Here is a 26,071-nt window from a genome sequence, read left to right as displayed (position 1 = left end):
CTGTGGCAGTTCAACACTTTGCACCATTTCATTCGTTAAACGAATAACTGGAAACGTTGGGCTGTTCTAAAACGTTACAAATCCATCTCTCTGTGGATGCACAGACACAAAAATCGTTTCTACAACTCTTTATTTCATTAATCTGAGGTGAGATAACATTAATTATAGAAAATACCAACACAGTTAAGGCTCCCCTTTACATTTTTAAAACATTAGTATAAGGTACAAACCCCCAAGACAAACACAGTCCCACCACCCACAGAATCTACATTTCATTCATGGAAATTAGTAATGACACATCGGGAAGGGAAATGCTCAAAGTCATGATTTGGTGTTTAAGTGTGGACCAGTTTTATCATCACTGATCAAAAACAGGAGAAGGTGCAGCTTGACAACCACCAGGTTCAAATGACTGAACTCCAGAAACACAGCTCGTGCCGTTACCAACAGTTTTTCATAAAAACGCTGCACTGAGCTTAACGAGCTGCATTCTGCTTCTCCATCTCTCCACTGTTTGTTTGTCCGATCACACAGTCAAGATATTCAGACCAGCTTTATAAACAAGAGCAAAGTTCTGGAAAACTACAGGCTGCCGTCTGTGACAGTACTTATGTGTTTAACAAGAAACAACCACAGGCCTCGATAACTTTGTCCCACAGCCAGAGAAAAAGTCATCGAGCAAACTTGTTTTAACTCCATGACACATTTAGACGGCCTTTATCCTTCGGCTTTGAGAGGAGGGGAAACAGCCAGTAATGACAGAAGCAGCAAGCACATTTATGCCATCAGATAAGGGGTCCCTCCCCACAAACTCCCCCACAGGGATTCGTTATGACCCACAGCTACATGTGAAAGTTGAAATGCTTGCTGGCGTCGTCACCTGTAGGTGGAGTGCCAGATGTCCCCCTGGTACCACAATTGAAAACAACAAACAAAAACAAATAAGCCGTCATTGTGAATCTGAACCAAGTTTAGCTAAAGGTTAGCCGAGAGCGAGGCGGACCCAGAGTGAGAAATGTGAGTGGTTGCAACAAGGCGAGATGTCCTGTGTGATGTGTTTGTGATGCCACAGGATTCGCCTCCTCACAACTGCTTCCATAAATGAGCTCATTAAAACATTAATTACGAGTGAAGGACCGTCCAACGGTCAACTCTCATCTTCAGTCAGAAGCTCCCAGACAGACACATGTAGGCAGCATCACACTCACATGAAGAACAGCTCCTGCTCCTCATTACAAGCAAACCTGGTACTGTTATGATCCATGACTGCAGTGGTGACACAGTAGCATGAGTCTACTTCTTAGTGTGAAATAGCCTAAAGGCCGGAAACAGACGTTTGGCAGTGAACAAATTATTGTTTCGACAGGACAACAGTGATAAGGATTTAACAGTGCGTAGTTTGAACTGCTGCCACGAGTGCAACCCACCCACCAAACAAAAACACTAAACAGAAAGAACACAGGACGGGTTTCTAAATCAACAGGAAGTCTGCGCCAGTGTCAGCAGCTGGTAGTTATGAACCAAACTCGACTGTTTCCTCTGTGATGGGCTTGAACTCGTAGTTTCCTCGTCCATCCATGTGCAGATAATACTACAGGACAGATCCAGAAACACAGAGTGAGTGTGGGAAGGAGAGAAATAAAGAGACCAGTGGGTTAAAACACATTTACCAATACAAAGATGTCGTTTACAACAGCAAAGAGACCAGTTACAAATGTAACCACGTGTCAGATGGTTAGGTAACAGTAAGCACCAAGATCAACATGTTTCTGTACACACATGAAGAAGACCTGGGAGGTCCGTCACTATTCACAGGTTACTCTACAGTGACACAAAGACTTTGTTGTCATTGGTTGACTATACTGCACAAACTAATGAGCAGTAATCCAATGAGACATCAAGGAGGCTCAGGATAAGCTCAGTCATAAAAGCACCAGCACGTCGTAGCATTGACCGTTTCACTGACGTTAGCATAGCGGTGACAGCATGGATCCGAGCACAGCTTCAACCAATAGGATTCCTCTCTTCATGATCGCGACCAATAAGATCAAGAGACTCAGCGGCCAACATTACACAGTGTGTGGCACATCACATACTGTACAGTTTATCAACACTGGACATCGTAATGACTCTGCTTCTAATCATAGTGAGTAGATGAGGGGGGAAGCTTTGGTGCCCCTGAAACAACAAACCACCCTGAATACAGTTTGTTTGAAGCCTTAATCACTGAACGTTACAGACGTGTTAGTCTGAACTATGCACAGACTCACTGCTCCCAAATCTGCACTATGAGTGGTCTGCTCAGCCTCAACAATGAAGCCGAGCGCTGACACAATGACAGGATCTGCACTTTGAATCATAAGAACATCCAGTCCTACCTCATGATGTTTCCACAGGGATTTCCTGTGAGACACAGTGAACAAGGTGATGCCCACCTGTTGAGATAAAAAACAAACCCCCGTTTTAAAGAACACCATGGTGAGATTTCGCCACATCATCTCCAACCCTGCTGCAAAAGTTCATAGTGTGTTACGGCCCCAGCAGGGCCTCCTTCCAAATGGACCTGTTCACACAGCTGACCCCCATCAGAGTTTAAAGGTACTTCAGGCCAGAGAAAGGTGAGCTCTAGTGCCAGAGAGCCTTGTTGGGTAGCAGCCAGTGAGCTGTGTGGTGGCTGATTAACTAACGCTTCTGACTTTTCAGCTTTTTGACCAACACCTCAGTTTTGTTGCTCTTTCTTCAAAGCTGATAGCAGCAGTCTGAGTTTAGTTAGTAGTAGAAGCTGCATGCTCAGGACTGGCTGAGCCCTCTGAGGTTGATCTGGATTCAGTGACTTGACAGCTTCAGTTTAGACTGACAACAGTTAAAGGAGGGCGCTGGACAGATGCTATTCTGAAAGCAATGAATTCAGATCAAGGTCAGTCCCTGACATCACTGAGAAGTCAAACTAACATTTAACTGTTCAGTGTCTGTAAACAGGGAAACTTCTAGAAACCAATGAATTCCAAGATGCACTTTGATATGACTGAATGAAGAAATGATTAAACTGGACGGGAGGAGTCGTGCCAGTGAGCAGGTTCACATAATTTAGTCACTCTCTAACTGGCCCCAGTTCAGCAGAGCCCCCCCAACAAATGTGGGCCCAGACGTAAACGAATGTGCTCATGTGCTATATTTATGTATATGCAAAGACATACCGTCCTGCAATGGGTGTAGATGTAATCCTCAACATCCACACTCACTGCACTGGTGCACTCATCCAGGATCGCAAACTGGGGCTTGTGGTAGAACAGTCTGGCCATCTACATGAAATAGATGTGTTAGGTAAGTCAGTCACTGCTGTTCCAAAAGTTGACCAGTTGACTGAAAATGATACTCAAATCCACAGCCACAGGGCAACTCCTGCATCACACTGCCGGTTTAGGTGTGAGAATAAAGCGCTCCTTCAAATGTGTCTGTTAGCAAGCAGAGAAGGGCTTTCATCCCCCGCAGGCCCGACCCCGCAGAGGGTGAAAGCCCAAACTTCATGCATCTGCCAAACCATGACTGGTTGGGCCAGAAAAACAAAGGAGCGACAGTGGAGGTGACAGTGGAGGTGACAGTAGAGGTGACAGTAGAGGTGACAGTAGAGGTGTCAGTAGAGGTGTCAGTGGAGGTGTCAGTAGAGGTGACAGTGGAGGTGACAGTGGAGGTGTCAGTGGAGGTGTCAGTGGAGGTGACAGTGGAGGTGTCAGTGGAGGTGTCAGTAGAGGTGACAGTGGAGGTGACAGTGGAGGTGACAGTGGAGGTGTCAGTAGAGGTGTCAGTGGAGGTGTCAGTAGAGGTGTCAGTGGAGGTGACAGTAGAGGTGACAGTAGAGGTGTCAGTAGAGGTGTCAGTAGAGGTGACAGTGGAGGTGACAGTGGAGGTGACAGTGGAGGTGTCAGTAGAGGTGTCAGTAGAGGTGTCAGTGGAGGTGACAGTGGAGGTGTCAGTGGAGGTGACAGTGGAGGTGACAGTGGAGGTGTCAGTGGAGGTGTCAGTAGAGGTGTCAGTGGAGGTGACAGTGGAGGTGTCAGTGGAGGTGACAGTGGAGGTGTCAGTGGAGGTGACAGTGGAGGTGTCAGTAGAGGTGTCAGTGGAGGTGACAGTGGAGGTGACAGTGGAGGTGTCAGTGGAGGTGACAGTAGAGGTGACAGTAGAGGTGACAGTGGAGGTGACAGTGGAGGTGTCAGTGGAGGTGTCAGTAGAGGTGACAGTAGAGGTGACAGTGGAGGTGACAGTAGAGGTGTCAGTGGAGGTGACAGTGGAGGTGACAGTAGAGGTGACAGTAGAGGTGTCAGTAGAGGTGACAGTAGAGGTGACAGTAGAGGTGACAGTGGAGGTGACAGTGGAGGTGTCAGTGGAGGTGTCAGTAGAGGTGACAGTAGAGGTGACAGTGGAGGTGACAGTAGAGGTGTCAGTGGAGGTGACAGTGGAGGTGACAGTAGAGGTGACAGTAGAGGTGTCAGTAGAGGTGACAGTGGAGGTGTCAGTGGAGGTGACAGTGGAGGTGTCAGTAGAGGTGACAGTAGAGGTGACAGTAGAGGTGACAGTAGAGGTGTCAGTAGAGGTGACAGTGGAGGTGACAGTGGAGGTGACAGTGGAGGTGACAGTGGAGGTGTCAGTGGAGGTGACAGTAGAGGTGACAGTGGAGGTGACAGTGGAGGTGACAGTGGAGGTGACAGTAGAGGTGACAGTGGAGGTGTCAGTGGAGGTGTCAGTAGAGGTGACAGTGGAGGTGACAGTGGAGGTGACAATGGAGGTGTCAGTAGAGGTGTCAGTGGAGGTGTCAGTAGAGGTGTCAGTGGAGGTGTCAGTAGAGGTGTCAGTGGAGGTGACAGTGGAGGTGACAATGGAGGTGTCAGTAGAGGTGTCAGTGGAGGTGTCAGTAGAGGTGTCAGTGGAGGTGTCAGTGGAGGTGACAGTAGAGGTGACAGTGGAGGTGACAGTGGAGGTGACAGTGGAGGTGACAGTAGAGGTGACAGTAGAGGTGACAGTGGAGGTGTCAGTGGAGGTGTCAGTAGAGGTGACAGTGGAGGTGACAGTGGAGGTGACAGTGGAGGTGTCAGTAGAGGTGTCAGTGGAGGTGTCAGTAGAGGTGTCAGTGGAGGTGTCAGTAGAGGTGTCAGTGGAGGTGACAGTGGAGGTGACAGTGGAGGTGTCAGTAGAGGTGTCAGTGGAGGTGTCAGTAGAGGTGTCAGTGGAGGTGTCAGTGGAGGTGTCAGTAGAGGTGACAGTGGAGGTGACAGTGGAGGTGACAATGGAGGTGTCAGTAGAGGTGTCAGTGGAGGTGTCAGTAGAGGTGTCAGTGGAGGTGTCAGTAGAGGTGTCAGTGGAGGTGACAGTGGAGGTGACAATGGAGGTGTCAGTAGAGGTGTCAGTGGAGGTGTCAGTGGAGGTGACAGTGGAGGTGTCAGTAGAGGTGTCAGTGGAGGTGTCAGTGGAGGTGACAGTGGAGGTGACAGTGGAGGTGTCAGTAGAGGTGTCAGTAGAGGTGTCAGTAGAGGTGTCAGTGGAGGTGACAGTGGAGGTGACAGTGGAGGTGTCAGTAGAGGTGTCAGTAGAGGTGTCAGTAGAGGTGACAGTGGAGGTGTCAGTAGAGGTGTCAGTAGAGGTGACAGTGGAGGTGTCAGTAGAGGTGTCAGTAGAGGTGTCAGTAGAGGTGTCAGTAGAGGTGACAGTGGAGGTGTCAGTAGAGGTGTCAGTAGAGGTGACAGTGGAGGTGTCAGTAGAGGTGTCAGTGGAGGTGTCAGTAGAGGTGTCAGTAGAGGTGTCAGTGGAGGTGACAGTGGAGGTGACAGTGGAGGTGTCAGTAGAGGTGTCAGTGGAGGTGTCAGTGGAGGTGACAGTGGAGGTGACAGTGGAGGTGACAGTGGAGGTGACAGTAGAGGTGTCAGTAGAGGTGACAGTGGAGGTGACAGTGGAGGTGACAGTGGAGGTGACAGTGGAGGTGACAGTGGAGGTGTCAGTAGAGGTGTCAGTAGAGGTGTCAGTAGAGGTGACAGTGGAGGTGACAGTGGAGGTGACAGTGGAGGTGACAGTGGAGGTGTCAGTAGAGGTGTCAGTGGAGGTGTCAGTGGAGGTGACAGTGGAGGTGTCAGTAGAGGTGTCAGTGGAGGTGACAGTGGAGGTGACAGTGGAGGTGACAATGGAGGTGACAGTGGAGGTGTCAGTAGAGGTGTCAGTGGAGGTGTCAGTAGAGGTGACAGTGGAGGTGTCAGTAGAGGTGACAGTGGAGGTGACAGTGGAGGTGTCAGTAGAGGTGTCAGTAGAGGTGTCAGTGGAGGTGTCAGTGGAGGTGTCAGTAGAGGTGTCAGTGGAGGTGACAGTGGAGGTGTCAGTGGAGGTGTCAGTAGAGGTGTCAGTAGAGGTGTCAGTGGAGGTGTCAGTGGAGGTGACAGTGGAGGTGACAGTGGAGGTGACAGTGGAGGTGTCAGTAGAGGTGTCAGTAGAGGTGACAGTGGAGGTGACAGTAGAGGTGTCAGTAGAGGTGTCAGTGGAGGTGACAGTGGAGGTGACAGTAGAGGTGTCAGTGGAGGTGACAGTGGAGGTGACAGTGGAGGTGACAATGGAGGTGACAGTGGAGGTGTCAGTAGAGGTGTCAGTGGAGGTGTCAGTGGAGGTGACAGTGGAGGTGTCAGTGGAGGTGACAGTGGAGGTGACAGTGGAGGTGTCAGTAGAGGTGTCAGTAGAGGTGACAGTGGAGGTGTCAGTAGAGGTGTCAGTAGAGGTGTCAGTGGAGGTGACAGTGGAGGTGACAGTAGAGTTGACAGTAGTGGAGGTGACAGTGGAGGTGACAGTAGAGTTGACAGTAGTGGAGGTGACAGTGGAGGTGACAGTGGAGGTGACAGTGGAGGTGACAGTGGAGGTGACAGTAGAGGTGACAGTGGAGGTGAAAGTAGAGGTGTCAGTAGAGGTGACAGTAGAGGTGACAGTAGAGGTGACAGTAGAGGTGTCAGTGGAGGTGTCAGTAGAGGTGTCAGTAGAGGTGACAGTGGAGGTGTCAGTGGAGGTGTCAGTGGAGGTGACAGTGGAGGTGTCAGTGGAGGTGACAGTGGAGGTGTCAGTGGAGGTGACAGTGGAGGTGACAGTGGAGGTGTCAGTAGAGGTGTCAGTGGAGGTGACAGTGGACGTGTCAGTAGAGGTGTCAGTAGAGGTGACAGTGGAGGTGTCAGTAGAGGTGTCAGTAGAGGTGACAGTGGAGGGGTCAGTGGAGGTGTCAGTGGAGGTGACAGTAGAGTTGACAGTAGTGGAGGTGACAGTGGAGGTGACAGTGGAGGTGACAGTGGAGTTGACAGTAGTGGAGGTGACAGTGGAGGTGACAGTGGAGGTGACAGTGGAGGTGAAAGTAGAGGTGTCAGTAGAGGTGTCAGTAGAGGTGACAGTAGAGGTGACAGTAGAGGTGTCAGTGGAGGTGACAGTAGAGTTGACAGTAGTGGAGGTGACAGTGGAGTTGACAGTAGTGGAGGTGACAGTGGAGGTGACAGTAGAGGTGACAGTAGAGGTGACAGTGGAGGTGACAGTGGAGGTGAAAGTAGAGGTGTCAGTAGAGGTGTCAGTAGAGGTGACAGTAGAGGTGACAGTAGAGGTGTCAGTGGAGGTGACAGTAGAGTTGACAGTAGTGGAGGTGACAGTGGAGGTGACAGTGGAGGCCTGAAGAGTTTAACACATGTTTATGGCTGTTCAGCATAAATATGCAAACCAATGGCTGGTGTGTGCTTTTCAGCATGTGGAGAGGTACAACTGAGTCCTTACAGCCATCCTCTGTTTTTCCCCTCCACTGAGAACGTCCATCCAGTCCTGGACAGTATCCCAGCTGCCCTCCCGGTCCAGGATGTGACCCAGCTGAACATTATCCAGGTATTCCTTCAGCACCTGTACACAAATATAGAGTCATACACACATACACAGTGGCAGTGTGGAGGAAATCTGCAGTGTCGTACCTGATCAGAGATGCCTTTCCTTTTTTGTTCTTCATGGGTGTCGGGGTAAATGACTTGGTCCCTCAGAGAACCCAGAGTCATGTAGGGTCTCTGGACAGAAACAGAGGAGGACTTGTGAAGGGATGCATTAATGCTGTGCTTTCCAAGCTGACCCTTAAACGTGTTGTGGGTAACATCTCCGCAGAGACCTACACTCCAAACAATATTTGGGCATGAAATGAGCATCTACTGAAGAATCGCTCAGACCTGTGTTTACACACAGGAGGCTTTAACACACTAGCATGCTCCTGGTGAACAGGGAGGTTGTGAAAAGTGCAGGAAGCCAGTGAGACTCTGGAGTAGTCTATAAATAAACTCTGACAGTGTTGTGTTTTATCCCGTCTCATTTTTAGAGACCATCTTCCTCAAACTGCATCAGAGTTAAAGTAAAGCTCACACATCGCCTCCTGAAGACTCACCTGTGGGACGTAGAAAAGCTTCCCCCTCTCAGGTTTTGTCAGATGCCCACCAAACAGAGGCCACAGCTAAAACACAACCAAATAAATCCACATCATAAAAGTAAAACCAGCTTGAGATGAAACTGATTACTGATGGTGCAGCCCTACCTCTCCCAGCACCCTGAACAGGGAGCTCTTCCCACAGCCGTTGGGTCCACACACAAGAACATTAGTGCCAGACTTCACCTTCAGAAAAGAGAGAACAGCATCTACACAACGTCCCATTGAACATCAGACACAGGGACAAAGCTATCTGAGCCCCGGCTGATCTCAGGTAGACAGCATCACACATACATGCAGCCACGAAAAGTTTGAACTGTGTCAGCACACCACTGAGTGAAATAAGTATTTGATCCTAAAACATGTCGTAGTACTCGATGGAGATGAGGTAATGCATGCACACTTTACTTCAAACGTAAGATTTCTGATCAGGATGTCTCCATTGGGTGTTGCTAGGGGAGTATTCTCAAATCTGCAGAGAGGAAAACATAAATCACACTCGATATCGCACTAAAGCACAAAGTGAAACCACACAAGCAGCACATACTTGATGAGGTTGTCTTTGTTAATAATTTGACCACTGCCCGGGACCAGTTTCTCTGCAGCATCTGCTTCTAAACACAGCGGAAAAACAAATGATGATGGCAGCTGTCGCAAATCCACTTCACAGTACATCAGGACTCATGCGTACCCTTCTCCTGCTGGGACACCATGGTGCGCTCGTATTTGCCAGCATTAAGGTCCTTGAGCACCTTCATCAGTTCAACGATACGAGCCGTGAACCTGTCGGGGGCACAATTCAACACATCCTCAGTGAACAGCACACCAGCTGTGTTTGGAAACACACTACACAACCCAGACAGCCAGCGCTCATCATGCCAGTGCTGTAGGACATTATTATCCATTTAAAGATGAGCAGTCAAATCTAAGCTCTAAGGAAATATTGGCTCAAAGCACAGCTCCCCCTTCTGCACACTCACCCTGAGAGCCGGCTCATCTCCCGGCCAGCCAGAACAATCCTGCCCAGGGCCTGGGACATTCTCAGCAGCATCCTGCCGCTCTGGTAGTAGTCCTACGAACAGCAATCAGTCAAACCTCAAAGCCCAAACATTACTACAGCAGTTTGTTAAAGCTGCGCTCCTGCTGCACGTCCCGACTGCAGCATAAACATACAGTTAATAAAGCATTAAATCTATGTGTGAAAACTAATTATGCTGGACGTCTAACATGAGGACTGAAGGGACGCCACATCGTTGGACAGACATGAAAATGATCAGGACAGAATCCGAGTTCACAGACACCCTGAAAAATCAAATCAATCATGGACCCTTTCACAGATCTGGAATCAGTCGGCACGGAGCTCCCGGATAGTTGGAGGCGGAGCCTGGCAGCAGATAGACTGAAGCACGGAGCCATTTAAAGGCAACACTTCATCCTCCAGATACTCCACTGTTGCCACAGGAGGCTGGACACACCAGTGGGAATTCCCATTCCATGATCCATATATAACTCCGCTCTGAGAGTCAACAGCATCGCAGCATAGTGTGCAATATAATTGCATGCTGCATGTCCCCTCTTTGCTGTGATCAGTGTTAGAGTTGGTGCTCTAAAGTGTAATGCATCACACATATTGCACAGAAGTGTTTACTTTACTTTCCTGTTTGTTACATAATGACCTGAAACGCATCCTTACCATTGAATAGAAAGCCACAGGTCTGCAGTGCCACACTACACATGGCACCAGAACACTTTTTATGTCCGATACCACAAATTTGGATATCTGCCGATACCTAAATTAATCTGATATAGTGTCTTTTTTATAAATATCTTGCTGCATTTTGTATAAGTTCATACTCAAGTTTTTAAAAACAAGAGACTGAAGCTATTCTGTTATACACAGAATACACTGCAGCCAAAACATCTTATAGTTCAGCAACACTGATCAATCTAATAAAGTTAAACCTGCACCATCCTCCCTATTCTGGTATTTTAAAGAGTACTTAGCAGAAATATTAAACTAACTAACAGGGTCGCCAACTTATAGCAACAATATTAGGTAACCACCGTCCACCTCACAATGCTTAATCGACATAATCAACTTTAATTTAATGCACATGTAAAACCAAAGCACAGAAATCAATTTTTCTACAATATCTGTGGATTCAACATCGTTCTTCAACAGAACTGCACAGATGGTTCCCAAAGTACTGTAGCTTACTAGAGTATATTAGACGTAATAGTTCCTATATACAGTAATGGACTTCTATACATTTAATCCGATCACCACTTTGTAAGATTCAGATAATTATTTAATAAAAGCGAGACATTTTAAATGAGAATAAGAAAGAAAAGTCTCTTTTGAGCCCCCCTCTCCCCGTTAATGCCACAATCCCACGATCACCTGACCCAAACTCAACGTAACACCTGTTCGTCCCGTCTGATGCTGCCAGGTTACACCTCAGACTGTACCTCCTGCTGCCACAGTGCTATCAGAGGACAAAGTCAAGGTTGTTCTAGCGATGCTGACAGAAGCTACAGTTCATTATTACATTTGTAATCTAGATCATCGCGGCTTTAACAAATGTCAGGATTTATAAAGTACTCTTTCAGACGCGTGTTAAGTTACAGTACAGCTCCGCTCACCTCCAGCAGCTCCGAGTGTGTGCTGTGTGTGTGCCGTGGATGGGAAAGGTTCAGGAACGGCCGGCTAACCACCAGATATCCCACCACGGTGGCCAGATCTGCAAAGGAACAGCACGTGCACACACAGGACGACGCTTTATGTTGTTGGGGTGAACGTGATGAAAATGGCTTCATTCTATCAGTTACAGGCTGTTACTGATGCTCGGTGGAGGACTGGACGAGGAGCACGTCAGCAAAACAGCTACTTACACTTAGCAATTATACTGTCCACGACACCCATAGAGAACCGGAAGAAGATGAAGTCATGCAGGTGGTCCACCTGGAAGGACAGTCTGGATTACACTCCCATATTCACTCTAGTTACCAGGAACTGGACATTTCTCCTGCTTTACTGGTTTCATCCTTCAAAAGCAAAATGTTTGCATCTTCTAAGTTTCTCTACATGAGTACTTACTGAGGTCAAGCACAGTCCCTCAGCCTGGGTAACCCAGGGCTACTCACCAGTTTCTGGAAAACGCTATGAATGGTCTGTTTTTCCCTCTTGTTCCCATTGTAGAAGGCAATCTCCTCACTGATGAGAAGATGCATCGTTAACAAACACGCCAGGCCTGCACAGTAACAGACGAGTGGCTGACAGGCTTACCTGTTGGTGATGAGGCGAGAGTTCACGTAGCGGTACTCGCCCTCGTAACGCTGCTCAGTCACGGTCATCTTGCCTACTGGCCTCCTTAATCTGGTCAGGAACAGCCCTGAGATCAGCAGGTAGACCATCATGCTGGCTGGACCCTAGGTGATGATGAATACAGAGACAGCAGCACACCTGAGCTTAAGATGTGCCCGCGGCAAACAATGAGAAGACGTAACAGATGTAAGGAGGTGGACCCTCACTGGAGGAAATATCCTGGTCAAAAACGACTTCGACAGTCCTTTGATTGAGTAGAAATACTTCAGTACTATTGGAGGCCACCTGAACTCTGGTTAGACACGTTTATTCTGGTACAACACAGTAGCACAACCTCGGGATTGTTTGAGTTCAGAAGGAGAACTTTAGGTGTTTATGTTGGACCAGACAGCGATCGACCCACCGACCTTCAGCCATCGCAGGCTTTGGACCAAGCTCTGTCCTCCAACGCACAAATTAAAGAAACATGCACACTGACAGACGCCTAAAGAAGGGAAGGCCAGAAGCATGTCTTTGTGGAAGCACACAATGGGAGCTGTGGTAACGCACAACAGTCATACTGTGGAAGAAAGCTGTGTGAGCACACATGTACACAGAGGGCTTCAAGCAGCAGCTCTCCTCTTGTTGGACAGCTAGATGGAGGAGATGCAGATGTCAGGGTGATTTGTAGCAGAGGGAAAGACAGGAAGCGTTTCATGATGAGGAGGAAGGTGATTTCTGCTGACTCAGGAGTCCTGCTACAACCAGCCCAGACAAGCCTACAGCTGACAGTGCTGATCACACAGACCTGAGAACCAACAGGAATCATTGTACTCGTTCCATCCCAAAATAAAGACATTTCTTGGAAACTTGCTTACCTGGGCACCGATGGCACTTGTCAGTTTGAAGATGTACAGGCCAATATCTAACAGAGGCTGCAGGACACAAACAGGAAAGAGTTAGACACAGGGAAACGCCACAGCAGGCCTCACGAGTCCAGAGCTGCTGCAGAGACACCAAACAGAAAGTGAACAGCTGTAGCTACAGACGCAAACACGTCCCGCACAGAAAGCCCCGCCCACGTGGTAGAGGGCGGCCCCACCACTGGGGCAGGGCAATATGGCCAAAAATATTTATCACCATATATTTGAAAATGTGCGATAACTGCTGTGGCCCCCCCACACTCCCTAGCAGATCATTACATGGAGAAACCTTTGGAATGCAAGCATGCTGATCCACACAGGTATGCACACATGGGTATTCACAGACGCGGACTAAAGCTTTCTTGGCTGCTGCCTCAAAGCACACTGTGCGCTGTCTATCTTGCGTGCTGCACAATATCGTTTATTATTTAGTAAATATTGATATCTATGACTAGCTAGTTTATTGTGATGGTGCTTTGTTTTCTCTATTATTATGTTGCTCTTTGTTGTTTGCTGTCTCCTCTGTTTGTTTTTTTTGTTTGTTTGTTTGTTTGTTTTTTTCTCCATACAGGTGACCCAGGAGTTCTTTTTTTTTTTTTTCTTCTCTCTCCTCCCCCCCCTTCTCACCGTCTCTTCTCCTCTTTGGTTTTCTTTCTTTCTCTCCCCCTCTCTCTCTCATTCATTCCCCCTGTCCTATTTATTAAAAAAAAAAAAAAAAAAAAAAAAAAAATGACAAAGGATGAACTGAAGCTCTGCCATCACGTAATGTCGCATACTGCTGTTTCTGATGTCATTTATAAAAAAAAAGAAAAAAAAAAGAAAAAAAAAAGAAAATGTGCGATAACGATATAACTGGCGCGAGACAAAATACTTTTTCACTTGAACAAGCAGCTGTTTTATGTGCAGCTGTACAACAATGCAACAGCTTAACCAAAAGGCATTTCCAGTGGAAACTGGCCGACATATCCTCAGCATGTATATCCACACTAGCTAAAGAGCTGCTTTGCAGTGTGCCCAATAAATAAGTCAAACATGTCTTTTTTGGGATTATAAGAAAACCAAACTCGACTCGTTCTTCTTGCTTCCTGCACTTCGTACCATCGATTCATTAATGTTGAATTCTCTCACAGCTGCTCTGTTCTCATGATCGACTGCGCCACTGATGGACTTTAAAATCCACTTCATGCCATTTGGGCTCCTTATGCACACAATACTGTAATATTATGTTGAAGCGTATCACAGTGCGCATCACAGTGCGTATCACAGTGCGCATCACTCCACCAGGCTCCAGTCTGCGGCTTCGTAGCTTAGCAAAGTTGTACTGAAACATTTTGACATGAGCGCCGTGGACATAAAATCGGTTTGAGGTCAGTAAGCACAACCAGAATTCATACATAAGGCGCGCTGTCGATTTTTGAGAAAATCAAAGGATTGATTTTAAGTGTGGCTTCTTTTGTGAAAAAGACGGTAATAACGACGGCCGCTTGCATGTTCTACAAAAAAAAAAGTGCTTCGGTGCCTATGTGACGGACAGAAACTCAGCCAGCTCTGCACATTATACTGGTATCACAGTGAACGGTGTGATGTGGCCCAGTCCTCCCACCACTGCACCCTCAGCCTCCTGGTAACCACACCTCTGCTATCCATTTCAAAGCCCAGGCGACGATCTTGTTAAATTATTGCAGTCAGAGGTTTTTACTACATATATCCATGATATCAGTTTGACTCTACGGTGTCACCTTGCTCTCCATCCACCCGCCCCACGGGGTGATGATACTCTGATGTGTACAGTGGATTTACATCCCACTGTGGCCGAATTACACCTGCATGATGGGGGAGTGCAGCTGATTGATCATTAACATGTATGGGAGTACCTTGCTGACGTTGGAGTACAGATCCACCACACTGTTGCAGAACTTCTCCACATCCTGTGTCAGCAGCTGGTCTGCGTTGGCTACACGGTTGTCCAAGTTTCCCATTTTGTAGTAAGTGTAACCTCTGAAGAAGCAGGAAACAGAGTGCAGCAATCACACAACAGCTCTAATCACTACGAGTCGGGTCAGAGTCCCTGTGATGGAAGAGAGGCTGACGCTGTTTGCTTTGGCTCTCCTCAGTTACATCTGCAGGGTCAAAGTTCAGTAGTGCCGAGCTGATAGTAGCAAACAAGAGAACGCTGCAGCCACACAGGCCTGGCTTACATGCATTTGAACAACATGCTCCAGGTGTTCAGTGACCACAGGCACACAGAGGCTTCAACACCACAGCCGACTGACACCGTCTCACATCTGCTCCCCAGATTTAGCAAACAAAGCCACTCGTTTCACTGAAGTTTAAATACAGCAGCCTAACCCTGCTGCTGTCAGTGTCTCACATGCACTGAAGGTCAAACCCTCTGCACACGACGAGCACAGCATCACTGGTGTACTTACTGCAGGTACTGGTTGTAGAGATGCTGGGTTAGCCTCTCACGAAACCTCAGCTTCAGCTCATTCAGACCAAACTTCAGGAAGTTGTTCACCAAGGATATCTGGAAACAGCCAGTCAGACATTCAAAGAAAGCTCCCAGGAGAACAGCGTGCAGGAACACAGCTCGAGGTGATGAAAGCCATGCAAACTACAGACAATCAGCCATGCTCAGTTTATGTCAGTGTGATAATTACACCAGTTTCTGTGCCATGAAAAGCAGTCAGTCACACAGTTAGCCAAGCAGATCATGCTAGTGTGATGATGGGATGTGGGTGTCACAAACCTCAGGACTCCAGAGTTCACACTTACAATTGGCATGAATTCAATAAACTTCAACAAGCAGATCTTGAAATCTTTAGTGGAACGACCAATAATTGCACTGCAAACCACAACAAGAACAAAGATGAGCAAACAAAGCCAAGGTCAGAGACAAACACTGAAGCTTGCTGTGTGCAATTTATGATGTGACACAAAGAGGACGGTGGATCCTGACACGGAGCAACACTGGAACACTACTCAATCTATGCATTTCCATGTTATTAGCTGCTGTGCACAGAGGCCCGAGGCGTCACTGGGCCATGTGTAAACTGCATTTGTTACATACATTACAAATATTTGTCAGATCCACCTAATCGCACAGAAAAATAACAAAATATGGCAGCCCAAACCCAAGTGCAGTGTGTGCTCGTAATTCAACATCTGCAGCAATATCAAATCTATAATCAACAGTAGTTCAGTCTGCTCTCCAGCAGCTTCGACTCCGGGATCAGAGCGTGACGGTCTCCACCGTGAAGACATGGATCAAAGCACATCTGGGTCCCGCCCAGCTCTCTCTCTCCTGGGTTTCTGACATTTGCAGAGTGCACACAGAACAAGTCTGCGTTTGAAAAACTCAGCTTCAGGCGCTTCTCAACAATGCAGCGCCTTTCACTGCTCCTACAAAGATGCAGCACTCGTACGCAGCGCTTTGTGTGCCAGGGTCATGTGACACTTGAAACGGCGCACACAGTCTCTGAAGCAGAACAAGTTCATACTACACGCCACGTCTGACCAGCTGCAGGTCGAGCCAGCTGATCCAGAGCCGGCGGCCGGAGTAATGAGCACACACTGAACAGCATTCCAGTGAACCTGTGCCAGGATGTTACACGTCCCCATGACGACCACAGGTCAGCGTTGTACCTCACAGACCGCACACAAAGCAGATGTTAGAGCTACCATGTTAATGGCTTCTTCTAACACAGCACTTGTTGACAGTTACCCCTGGTATGACTGACATGTAGGAACAAAAGTGCGTGTTGAACACACAGCTGTCTCTGCTTATAATACCACTGTGAAGAACCAAAACACAGTCATCAGTTCCTGTAAAGACAGCAAAGCAGAATCCACGTTACGTTTTCAAACTTTCATTGTGTGAGCAGCAGCAGAGAAAGCCGGGAACGCCCCCTGCTCTGCTTCGGCCTGGTAGGGCATCAACATCGCCGACGCTACGACCACACACTGCCCCGCCCCCCACTCTAGTGATTTATCACCGTCTCATCTTTGTTGTGTCGTCTGATTTACTCCTGTAACACAAAGAAACATCGTAAACACTGAAGCCTGACCTTTCGATCATGGTCCCGTTCTGGATCATCCACACGTCACAGTAGGTTCTGGCCACCAGCATGGCAGCAATAAACATCAGGTAGCCAGCCTGTGGAGGAGAGGGGAGACAGCGCCCACAGACTGGTTAGTGTGTAAAAGACTGCAGATGTTTATGGTCCTACCTTTGACTCTGCTCGTATCTAATGAACTGATGAGATAAGACGAGACCAGGAGCAGCCATGTGGCGGCGACCTTGACTTGTGGAGTTATTGTCTCTGTGTCAAAGGGCTCTGCTGCAATCACAGCAACGCTGTGGAAACTGTTTCCCAGTATCTTTCAACCATTACCAGACTCAATGTTTATGGTTGGCCCAGTCATCACTGGTCAAATAGGTGAAAGGCCTCAGTGATTAGGGCTGTCACAAAACTAGAATCACAATTTAATACCAATAACCATGAAAATGTCAGAGAGCGGCCAATCGAACACCACGGGCACCAGTACGTTTCAATGGGAGGACTGGCAACAGGTGCCTTCAACATAATGCTGACCAGAAGGAAGCAAAGATGAAGAGCTGGTATCACTACGACCTTATCATCAGGTCATTACTGTCAGAGTACCATATTCATACACCTGCTGTGTTCATTTCACTGACAATGATGTGAACACAGTAACCTCACTGTGACACGAACCAAAGCAACCTGCTGATCCGGAACTTTCCGGAGCCACGTACGCTTTGTATTCTGGGAGGTCCTACAGATATGTGAGGGTCTGTACTGGCTCTTCTGCTAGTTTCTAGAATAAAGGATGCAGTGTGTACACCATGCATGAAGCCTTCAAACGCAACATCCATGTAAGGGCCGCGATCAGAAGAAATGTGCAGCATGTCTACACCGGCATGATGAACTGTCCACTGGCCTGGAGTCGAACCAAAGCACCTATATGAAGAGAGCAGTGAGTGCAGGCGGTCGCTGGTTCGAGTCCACTCTTACCTCCATGCAGAAAACGCGAGGCACCAAGACCCGGAGGATCCGGAGGATCCGGAGGAAGAAAACTTTGTCCACAGCTGCGCGATCTTTTTTGCCATCCTTCTGCATGAAGAGGTTCAGACAAGAATTAAATGCACCAAACTAAGTATTATGTAGACTTTGGACACTCCGCTCAGGGTGTTTCAACATACCTGCGTGTTCAGCACCAGGTCTGAGCTTCCTCTGAAAAACAGGGCATTAAACGATAAACACGCTGGTAACTGTGGCCTCCGCTGCCATCCTGTAGCATGAGGCCCGTTTACAGGACTCACACACGGGACTACAGCCTCAGCCTTCACCGCCTCAGAGCGACCTCTTTCCCACAACATTCACCACGTCACCTGCCAGCGGGGTTACTGCTGTCGTGGCTGACAGATAACTACACACTAGCTTATTAGATTACACACACAACTTTGGCTGACAGTACGACATTACTGAGAAAGAAACAGTAGAAGACACCAAGCCACAGAATTCTGGCTGTGCGACAGTGTGTCGGGAACACGTTATTTCTGTTCGTGTTGGGATGTATGCCGAAACAAGAGGACCCCGAAGAGCACACAGAAAACGTGCCTGCTTAGAAAGGAGCCTCGGGAGCGCCGAGCAGCGGCAGGTCGCCTGTCAGCTGCTAGCCGCTCCTCAGTAGCATGACTGTCGCTGACAACCAGCTGCTGAGCGACACACAGCAGCCGCTTACCTGTTTGACTTGGTCCGCTTCCTGTGCTTCAGCAGCACGAACACAAACAAAATGCTGCCCGCTATGGAGGAGTTCCTAGCTGTCAGATATTTACTGAAACCCGCCATGACTGGGACACAACGACCGGCCTGCGCTCCACGGTCTTTCGGACGAAGTCTTCTTCTTCTGTATCGGCGGCTGACAACGACTATAGAGATGCATTACTGCCACCTACCTGTGGCTGCAATAATAATAATAATAGTAAATTATCATCATTATTATTTATCTATTTTTACTTTGACGCGTCAAGTACAAATGCATATAGGAATGGATGAACTGCCAAAGAGATCAGTAACAATGAATGAAAACAGTCAGTGAATAAATGTACATACAAAAAACAAATCATCATGTCTAAATGTCTATGCAAAAAATAAGCATGTGAACGCAGTATTAAATCAAAGCTGCACTTACTTTACAATAGCATGTGTTGTTTTTGTGGTTTAGTCATTTTAAAGTACCTGTAAAGTTCTTTTTATATAGAAGTTAAATTCTAACTTAAATTAGCTCAATTAGTTTAAGATGTAACCCAGCTTTAGACATAATAATCAATGATGGTGATAATGAGGTAGCTCTTCTGCCTTAAGCCATGTGCTTGGCCAGAGGTTGTTTGGTTTCCTTGATGTATAAAACAGGACAATCATCCTGGCACTTACTGGTGTATTACTACTCTAATAGTGTATTACTAATCTGTGCCGGGGGACTGTGGGTGGACTGCTTTTTGGCGTAGCATGTTTTGGGGTTAAAAGCCATAAAAACCTGGTCTTTAGAGAAGGTATGTGTCAGCTGTTCTAATAGTACTGACACATAACCAATCATTAAAGTGTTTCATTTACACAGCAGTGTAACTGGGCCCTATGCAGTGAAGTGAGTTTGGCATACTCAGGGTTTCTGTTCGTTATCTAAGTTCACTTACCCAACACTGGTGATCAGGACAAACAGCCACACAAAGCTTGTTATTAACTTGGTCAGCTAACCCACGGTTTCCCCTGGGGTTTCTGTCCTACAGTCTAATAAAGCAAATATGGGATTCTCTACAGTAACAGGAACTGTGCACGTTTCTGTGCAATGCATGCAGTTCCACTCAGCAGTTTTAGTTCTGTACACCTGCACATATAAAGGGTATTCCCCCCAGGACTGAGTCTCTATCACACTTAAAACAAGCTGTAAATGAAATGTTCTCTCAGCTTAAAGGGTTTGAAAATAGAAACATAGGCTAAATCTATCTACAAATCTGACATGAGGTCAGTGTAGGTCCATCAAGGACCACGATCCTTATAGAACAACAAATTGTTGTAAAAATGTTTTGTTCCCAACAGAAAAAACAATCAAAGAATAAACTTGCATCTTTGTGATATAAAGAGCTCTTACATTCTTCTAATAATATCACAAATGTGAAGGCCACGTATTTTATCCAAACAGCAAGAGAATTCAGAAGTTTTATTTGACACAATCAGAAACATTGTCACGTCTGCACGTCCTGCTCCAACTGTTCAGTCAAATAAAGAGTGTGAAACCTTTCTGTGTTAATGAGACCCATAATATCAAGAACATATTAGCTGCTCATCACTCTTTGCACCAACCTCTTGTTAGGATGCCTGGGTCGTTGGCCCAGGGTTTTTGAGTTTATTATATTTATCATTTCTAGTCTTTGGTTTCTTTGAGTTCTGTCTTATGGTTTATGTCTCTGTGTTCTCTAGTTGCTCTGTCTCCCCTGTCAGCTGTATCCCCTTGTCAAGTTCACGTCTCTGTGTTATGTTTCCTGTTTTACTTTGAAAGTCTGTCTCATGTAAATGCGTCTGGTTTTGCTTCCCCTGTCTCGTTAGGCCTGATTTGCCCCAACTGTGTTTCCCTCCTGTTACCCATTCCCTGATGGCGCCCTCTGTGTATTTAAGCCCTGTGTTTCTCTGTGTCCGTGTCGTGATTTACCCTCATTTATGCTGTGTGTTCTGTCTGCCTGCTCATGTAAGTTTATTTGGTGTTTTGGCAGTGATGGGCAGATGAAGCTTCATGAAGCACTGAAGCTTTTCATCCAATTGGTTCACCCCAGCACAAAGCTTCTTGAAGCTTCATTTGCTCTAGTAGGCCACCTACTGGACGTAAAAATATTAGTTGGCATGAATTTGAAGAGTGTGGCATTTTGCACACAGCCTGTAAATGTCAACAACAAAAGGAGTGTGTAAAACATCTATATTGTAGTGATGCAGTATACTGTTTATATTTATACTGGCAGTATGGAAAATGATCATTTGGAAATGCTTGAAATGGAAATGATCATTTACTGTGAGGTGAGGTGTGGTTGGGGTGTGGACAGTAGTTGTGCTTTTGTAACGTTGAGGTATGGACAGCTACACACTGAGGCCTCAGTCCTGCCTGTTCACATTTTCTTCTGTAAAAACTAAATTTTCACTGCTTTTATGACCTTTTTAGTGGGGAGAACATAGCTAGGATTTAATGATTTAACAAATCTTTTGAATCCTTTGTCCTCCACAATGCTAAATGGCTGGGAGTCCTCAATCACCATGGTAACCAGGTCTTCATCTATTTGAGATTGTTCTCCTGAGGAAAGACAATAAAGACAAAGCACAAATATAAATATCACATACGTAACTTATAACAGTTGTATAATATTGTTATATCATTTAGTAACATTACTGCATCCTATATTATCATTGCATTTGATGGCTCACCTGGTCTTGCTCCACAATCAGTGTTCCCCTTACTCTCATGCAAAGCTCTGTAGTGCCTAAGCATGGATGAGGTGTTGTTGTTATATCCCAGCTCCCTGGCACATAGCAAACACTTCACCTTGTACAAAAGTACAGACAGCTTAACATAAATTCTATTGCACCATCAGTATCATGACAATACATCTTCTGTAGAAATTTACATACCTTGTTGGGAGGAATAAGATCAAAATGTTCCCACACAGGGGAGGACATCCTCCTCTTCTTAGCTGGCTCCATTCTCTCCTGACTTTCTCTCCTCACTCTCATAAACCTCCAAACTGTCTCCAAACTCTCACTAACAACTCTCCATCAAACACCCACATTTTGAATGAAGTCTGAGGGGTTTATATCGCTGTCATATCTCGCGGCAAAGTTCGAACCACTTCATGAACCAGTCACGTGGTACAGCCGGGCAGCGAGGCTTCGGACGTCATCATTTTCAGCTCCTCCCATAAATGAAGCAAGCCTCGATACGCGCTTCGCGGAAACGCCCCCTCCATTACTCGACACACGCTCCGAAGCCTCGATACAGAACATCATATCACTACTTTTTGGCTTTTTGTTAGCTTTTATTGCTGGAGGGCAAAACGTGAGTTTTGAAATACAGTTTTGCCTGCTGTGAGTCTGCACTTTGGGTCCTATTTCTGCCTGCACACAGCGACACCTGACAGAAGATCGCGACCAGAACATGGACCCTGCGACTCTTCAGCCTTTGAGTTTAACGCTGAGATGGAGCGGATGATTAAGCTTCTTGACGGCATTGCCCAGTCCAAGGATTTAAGGACCATGGCGGTTGGGCTAAGCGCAGTAGACGCTGTCATTCGGAGCAACCCTCGGCTAACTCAGCTTTCTACAGACACTGTGCTGGGCAACTCCATAGCTGCCTGGAGGGAGCAAGTCCGGGCTGGCGAGCTTGCTCTCTCTATTTCCACCTCCACTTCTTTACCGCTGACCCAGGACAACACACACTCTCCACCTGCCTCAACGCTGCCACGGACTTCCTCTCCTTCCTCACGCCAGCCGGGACCTTGTTCGCCTGTCCTTTCGCCTGCCTTTTCCCTGGCGGCTATGTGGTCAGAGGATGAGGAGGTCGTCTCCATTTCTCCACCGGTTCCCTCTTCCAGAAGGAAACATCGCCACCGCCACTCCTCTCCCCAGTCATCTGTTCTGCAACCTGGTCCTGCTGGAGGGTCCGAGGGGCCCGTCCAGCCTTCTGCCTCCACTGGAGGGTCCGAGGGGCCCGTCCAGCCTTCTGTTCCCGCTGGGGGTTCTGGAGAACCGCACCAGCCTTTGTTCGCCTCCGCTGGAGGGTCCGAGGGGTCCGAGGGGTCCGTCCAGCAACCTGTCTCCGCTGCAGCGCCACCACCTGCGGCTCCCACGCCGTCGCCTGCAGCGCCACCCTCCTCGTCTGGTCCAGCCTCCTTTGGTTTCTTTGAGTTCTGTCTTATGGTTTATGTCTCTGTGTTCTCTAGTTGCTCTGTCTCCCCTGTCAGCTGTATCCCCTTGTCAAGTTCACGTCTGTGTTATGTTTCCTGTTTTACTTTGAAAGTCTGTCTCATGTAAGTGCATCTGGTTTTGCTTCCCCTGTCTCGTTAGGCCTGATTTGCCCCAGCTGTGTTTCCCTCCTGTTATTCATTCCCTGATTGCTCCCTCTGTGTATTTAAGCCCTGTGTTTCTGTGTCTGTGTCGTGATCTACTCTCATTTATGCTGTGTGGTCTGTCTGCTCATGTAAGTTTATTTGGATTTTTGTTACGTTTTGCCCTCCAGCAATAAAAGCTGAGTTTTGAAATACAGTTTTGCCTGCCGTGAGTCTGCACTTTGGGTCCTATTCCTGCCTGCACACAGAGACACCTGCCACCTGAACAGTCTCATCAGTTTGGTTGATAAAATGAAGCCATTGTTTTGCCCATTTGACACTTTAGCAACTTCACTGTTCAAAAAGGTCTCACACACCATTTACTCTTAAGGTAATGAATAATCCTTAAATGTGTCCCTCCATATTTTAAACAGGCTGTTATTCACCCCCTTCTAGCCCCATGTTGACCCCTCCCTCCTTGAGAATTTTTTTTCCTTGTACTCTTTGTCATATATTATGTTCATTAAACACTTCAAATGATTTCTAAAGCTCCTCCAGGAATATCATCAGCAAACATCACCAACTGCTCACATCCTACACTCAAACAAAATGAAACGTTGACTTTAATTACAATTATTTTGTCAACAGGTTCCACGAAATTACATTATGTTAGTTTAAAGCAAAAACCTTTAGGTCATCTAATTTTTAAAAAACTCCTTAGGATTAACAGGAGATATTTAAGACTACCTAAATCAAGTTGTGTTGTATGAACATAAATGATGTATTTACAGGTGAGATAGTTTAGATTAATTTTTAAGCACATTTCTTATTTGTGGTAGTAAAATGTGAAATTTAAGTTAGATTAATTCAAATATTATATTTTCAGCCACCTTGTGCTTTACTAATTAGTTTCACATAAATCTATTTTGTCAGCAGGTTCCACACAAATGAATTAAGTACATCCAACTTATTTGGAAAAAAAAGAAACAGCAGCTTGGCGCCAAAAACAACGTTTTTAAGTTAAATTTGAAGTCTTGCGCATGAGCAGGCCCAAGCCCTGAAACCCTGTTGTTCTTTGCAGTTTTATTGCAACTGTTTTTGCATTACTGCCACATTGTGGATATACGAAGTATATCGATCCTAATTAACTTAAATGTTATGCCATCAAGTAACACATTAGTATTCTGTACACACAATAATAGACACAATTACGTAGACTTAATTAGAAAAACATATTTTAACTTACCAAAAACATATATTTTAAGTAAAATGAAAATAATTAATATACACTGAACAATCCACCTCATTCATTCTTTTGAGTGTACCATCATGTCTCCAGCCTTTTCGCTGGCCTTCTATAAAGAAAACAAAAAGGAGATAGAATATAAGACTCTGAAAGGTCTTATACCAGTGGTTCCCAGACTTTTTTTGCTGGCCCCCCCTTTGTTTTACAAGAAAAATGTTCGCGCCCCCCCGCGCGTGCACACGCACTAACACATCCTCCAACCACACACGCCCATATTTTGCTCCATTGCGGTTTATTTCACACCTCAAACATTTAGTAAATAATTAAGCAAATACAAGTAACCTGCAATAAATTACAGGTAGTAATAAAATAAACTACTAACTCTTTTACGCTGTGTCCACACCTACACGGGTATTTTTTATTTTTTTATTTTTTTGCCTGTCCCGTTTGGCTCTTTTGCATCAGAATTGTTGTCTAAAGGCAAAGAAAGATGCCCAACGGATTTACTTTACCAAACTGACCATCCCAGCCTTGCCGTAATGGTCCATTTGATTCACCTTTTATTGTTTATTTTATTTTCACTTACTGAATACGGGACAGACTTGACTGGGGGAAAGAAGGGGAGAAAGAAAGAGGGAAAGAGAAACAGCTGAGAAGAGGGACGGGGGAGAAGGGCAAAAGACAAAAACCAACAGAACGGGCAGAGAAAAAAATGCATATATCAATCACCTGGATCACCTGCTGAGAAAGAAAAAAGAAAACAAGCAGAAGAGAACAAGAGTAATAGAATAAACAACATCACAATGATATATGGGAATATGACAGTAAATACTAAATGTTAAACATTATTGTGCAGCACATAAGATCAACAGAACACAGTGTGCTTTGAGGTAGGAGCCAAAAAGGGTGTAGTTTGTGGGTGTGATCACCCGTGTGTACACCTGTGAGCATGGACGCGCTTGTTTTTTGTTTTTTAAAAGGTTCCTTCATGTAATGATCTGCTAGAGGGTGTGGGGGGGCCACAGCCCCGTCCTCCAGGGCGTGAAGCAGGTATGGAGGAGATCAAAACTCCAGACATCCGGTGTCATGGCGGATTGAGTGGACGCGTTTGGTGGTAGCTCCCTATCAGGAATTTAAAACACCGAAAACTCGTCAACAGACAATTCAATTGAGCAAAACGAATATAATTGGTGAGGAATAAGGCAAAAGGAGGCCAAAATGCCAAGGGGACATGATAAAGCCGCAAAAATAAATACCAATAACGCAACAGGACAAGACTGCACGAGCCCCGATGGCATAATTAGAGATTCGGCTGGCGAATTACTAAAAGCCATCGAATCATTGAAATCAGAAATGAAACAAGATAATGAAAGGCTGAGAGAAGGCATTAACACGCTACAGCGGGAATTGGGCGGTAAGCTCGACAAGATAAAGGAGGACATAAAAACTCTGTCGAAGAGAGTGGGGGAAGCCGAGGATCGAGTGGGAAATATAGAAGATGTGACAATGGAGTTAATTGAAGCGCTCCTCCAAAGCTTGAAAACACAGAAATTTATTCAGAACAAGCTGGTGGACCTGGAGTCAAGATCCCGCAGAAATAATATACGCCTGGTTGGAGTGGAGGAAGGCTCCGAGGGGAGATCTGTCCAAGACTTTGTCTCGGAGCTGCTACAGCACGAGATACCTATACCGGCCGGGCTAGAACTTAAGATCCAGCGGGCCCATCGTATCTCTGTACAGAAACCGCGCCCTGGAGAATTCCCACGTCCGATTCTTATTAATTTCCAGGAATTCACAACGAAAGAACTCATACTTCGAGAAGTTTGGAAAAAGAAGCAAATCCAGGTGAATGGCAAGACGATCTACTTTGATCATGACTATGCATCAGATATTGTTCAAAAGCGCAAACAATACAGAGAAGTTAAGCGGATACTAAAGGAAGCGGGAGTGCGCTTCCAAACTCCCTACACGAGCATTCGGATCCACTGGCAGGACGGAGTCAGAAACTACGGTAACGTACGAGAGGCGG

General features: G+C 46.5%; 2 protein-coding genes across 5 annotated transcripts; both read right to left on the bottom strand.

The window, feature by feature from the left end:
* Positions 1 to 113: 113 nt before the first annotated feature.
* Positions 114 to 18,626, bottom strand: abcd3a (ATP-binding cassette, sub-family D (ALD), member 3a). Of its 4 annotated transcripts, XM_086305272.1 has the most exons (23): positions 18,455 to 18,626; positions 17,913 to 17,943; positions 17,725 to 17,823; positions 16,756 to 16,844; positions 15,464 to 15,533; positions 15,118 to 15,215; positions 14,563 to 14,686; positions 12,644 to 12,700; positions 11,748 to 11,890; positions 11,606 to 11,675; positions 11,354 to 11,423; positions 11,105 to 11,202; positions 9,442 to 9,533; positions 9,153 to 9,244; positions 9,009 to 9,075; positions 8,870 to 8,933; positions 8,570 to 8,647; positions 8,423 to 8,488; positions 7,965 to 8,054; positions 7,777 to 7,896; positions 3,198 to 3,302; positions 2,379 to 2,435; positions 114 to 1,591 (listed from the first exon to the last, which is right to left on the bottom strand). In XM_086305272.1, the coding sequence occupies exons 1-23, from the start codon at positions 18,559 to 18,561 to the stop codon at positions 1,514 to 1,516; spliced, it is 1,965 nt and encodes a 654-aa protein (XP_086161398.1). In that variant the 5' UTR covers positions 18,562 to 18,626; the 3' UTR covers positions 114 to 1,513. The 4 variants fall into 4 exon arrangements, with proteins under 4 accessions (XP_086161398.1, XP_086161397.1, XP_086161396.1 ...); XM_086305271.1 differs by lacking the exons at positions 15,464 to 15,533; positions 18,455 to 18,626 and adding an exon at positions 16,413 to 16,482 and having other exon boundaries at positions 17,913 to 18,453; XM_086305270.1 differs by lacking the exon at positions 18,455 to 18,626 and having other exon boundaries at positions 17,913 to 18,452.
* LOC147321352 (uncharacterized) lies at positions 3,421 to 7,683 on the bottom strand (the record flags this gene model as incomplete). Its single annotated transcript, XM_086305225.1, has 3 exons — positions 3,421 to 3,546; positions 4,453 to 4,692; positions 7,147 to 7,683. Coding segments are annotated over 3 exons (903 nt in total), but the record flags the coding sequence as incomplete, so codon positions are not given.
* Positions 18,627 to 26,071: the final 7,445 nt, after the last annotated feature.

The sequence above is a fragment of the Aulonocara sp. 'chitande type north' Nkhata Bay genome, linkage group LG9 (assembly GCF_057382095.1).
Source record: "Aulonocara sp. 'chitande type north' Nkhata Bay isolate Kocher_YH1m ecotype deep benthic linkage group LG9, A_spYH_male_GT1.1, whole genome shotgun sequence".
NCBI lineage: Eukaryota > Metazoa > Chordata > Actinopteri > Cichliformes > Cichlidae > Aulonocara > Aulonocara sp. 'chitande type north' Nkhata Bay.
Note: the sequence above shows the minus strand (reverse complement) of the source record. Positions and strands in the feature narration are given on the sequence as shown.

What these genes read in the sequence shown, in the direction of transcription:
- abcd3a (XM_086305271.1), bottom strand. Translation starts at nt 18,089, where the DNA reads ATGTTGTGGGAAAGAGGTCGCTCTGAGGCGGTGAAGGCTGAGGCTGTA. An exon ending in CAAGTGCCATCGGTGCCCAG is followed by an intron (nt 11,891 to 12,643) that starts GTAAGCAAGTTT and finishes ATCATCACCTAG; the next exon opens with GGTCCAGCCAGCATGATGGT. An exon ending in CACACTCGGAGCTGCTGGAG is followed by an intron (nt 9,534 to 11,104) that starts GTGAGCGGAGCT and finishes TGCTGTTCGTAG; the next exon opens with GACTACTACCAGAGCGGCAG.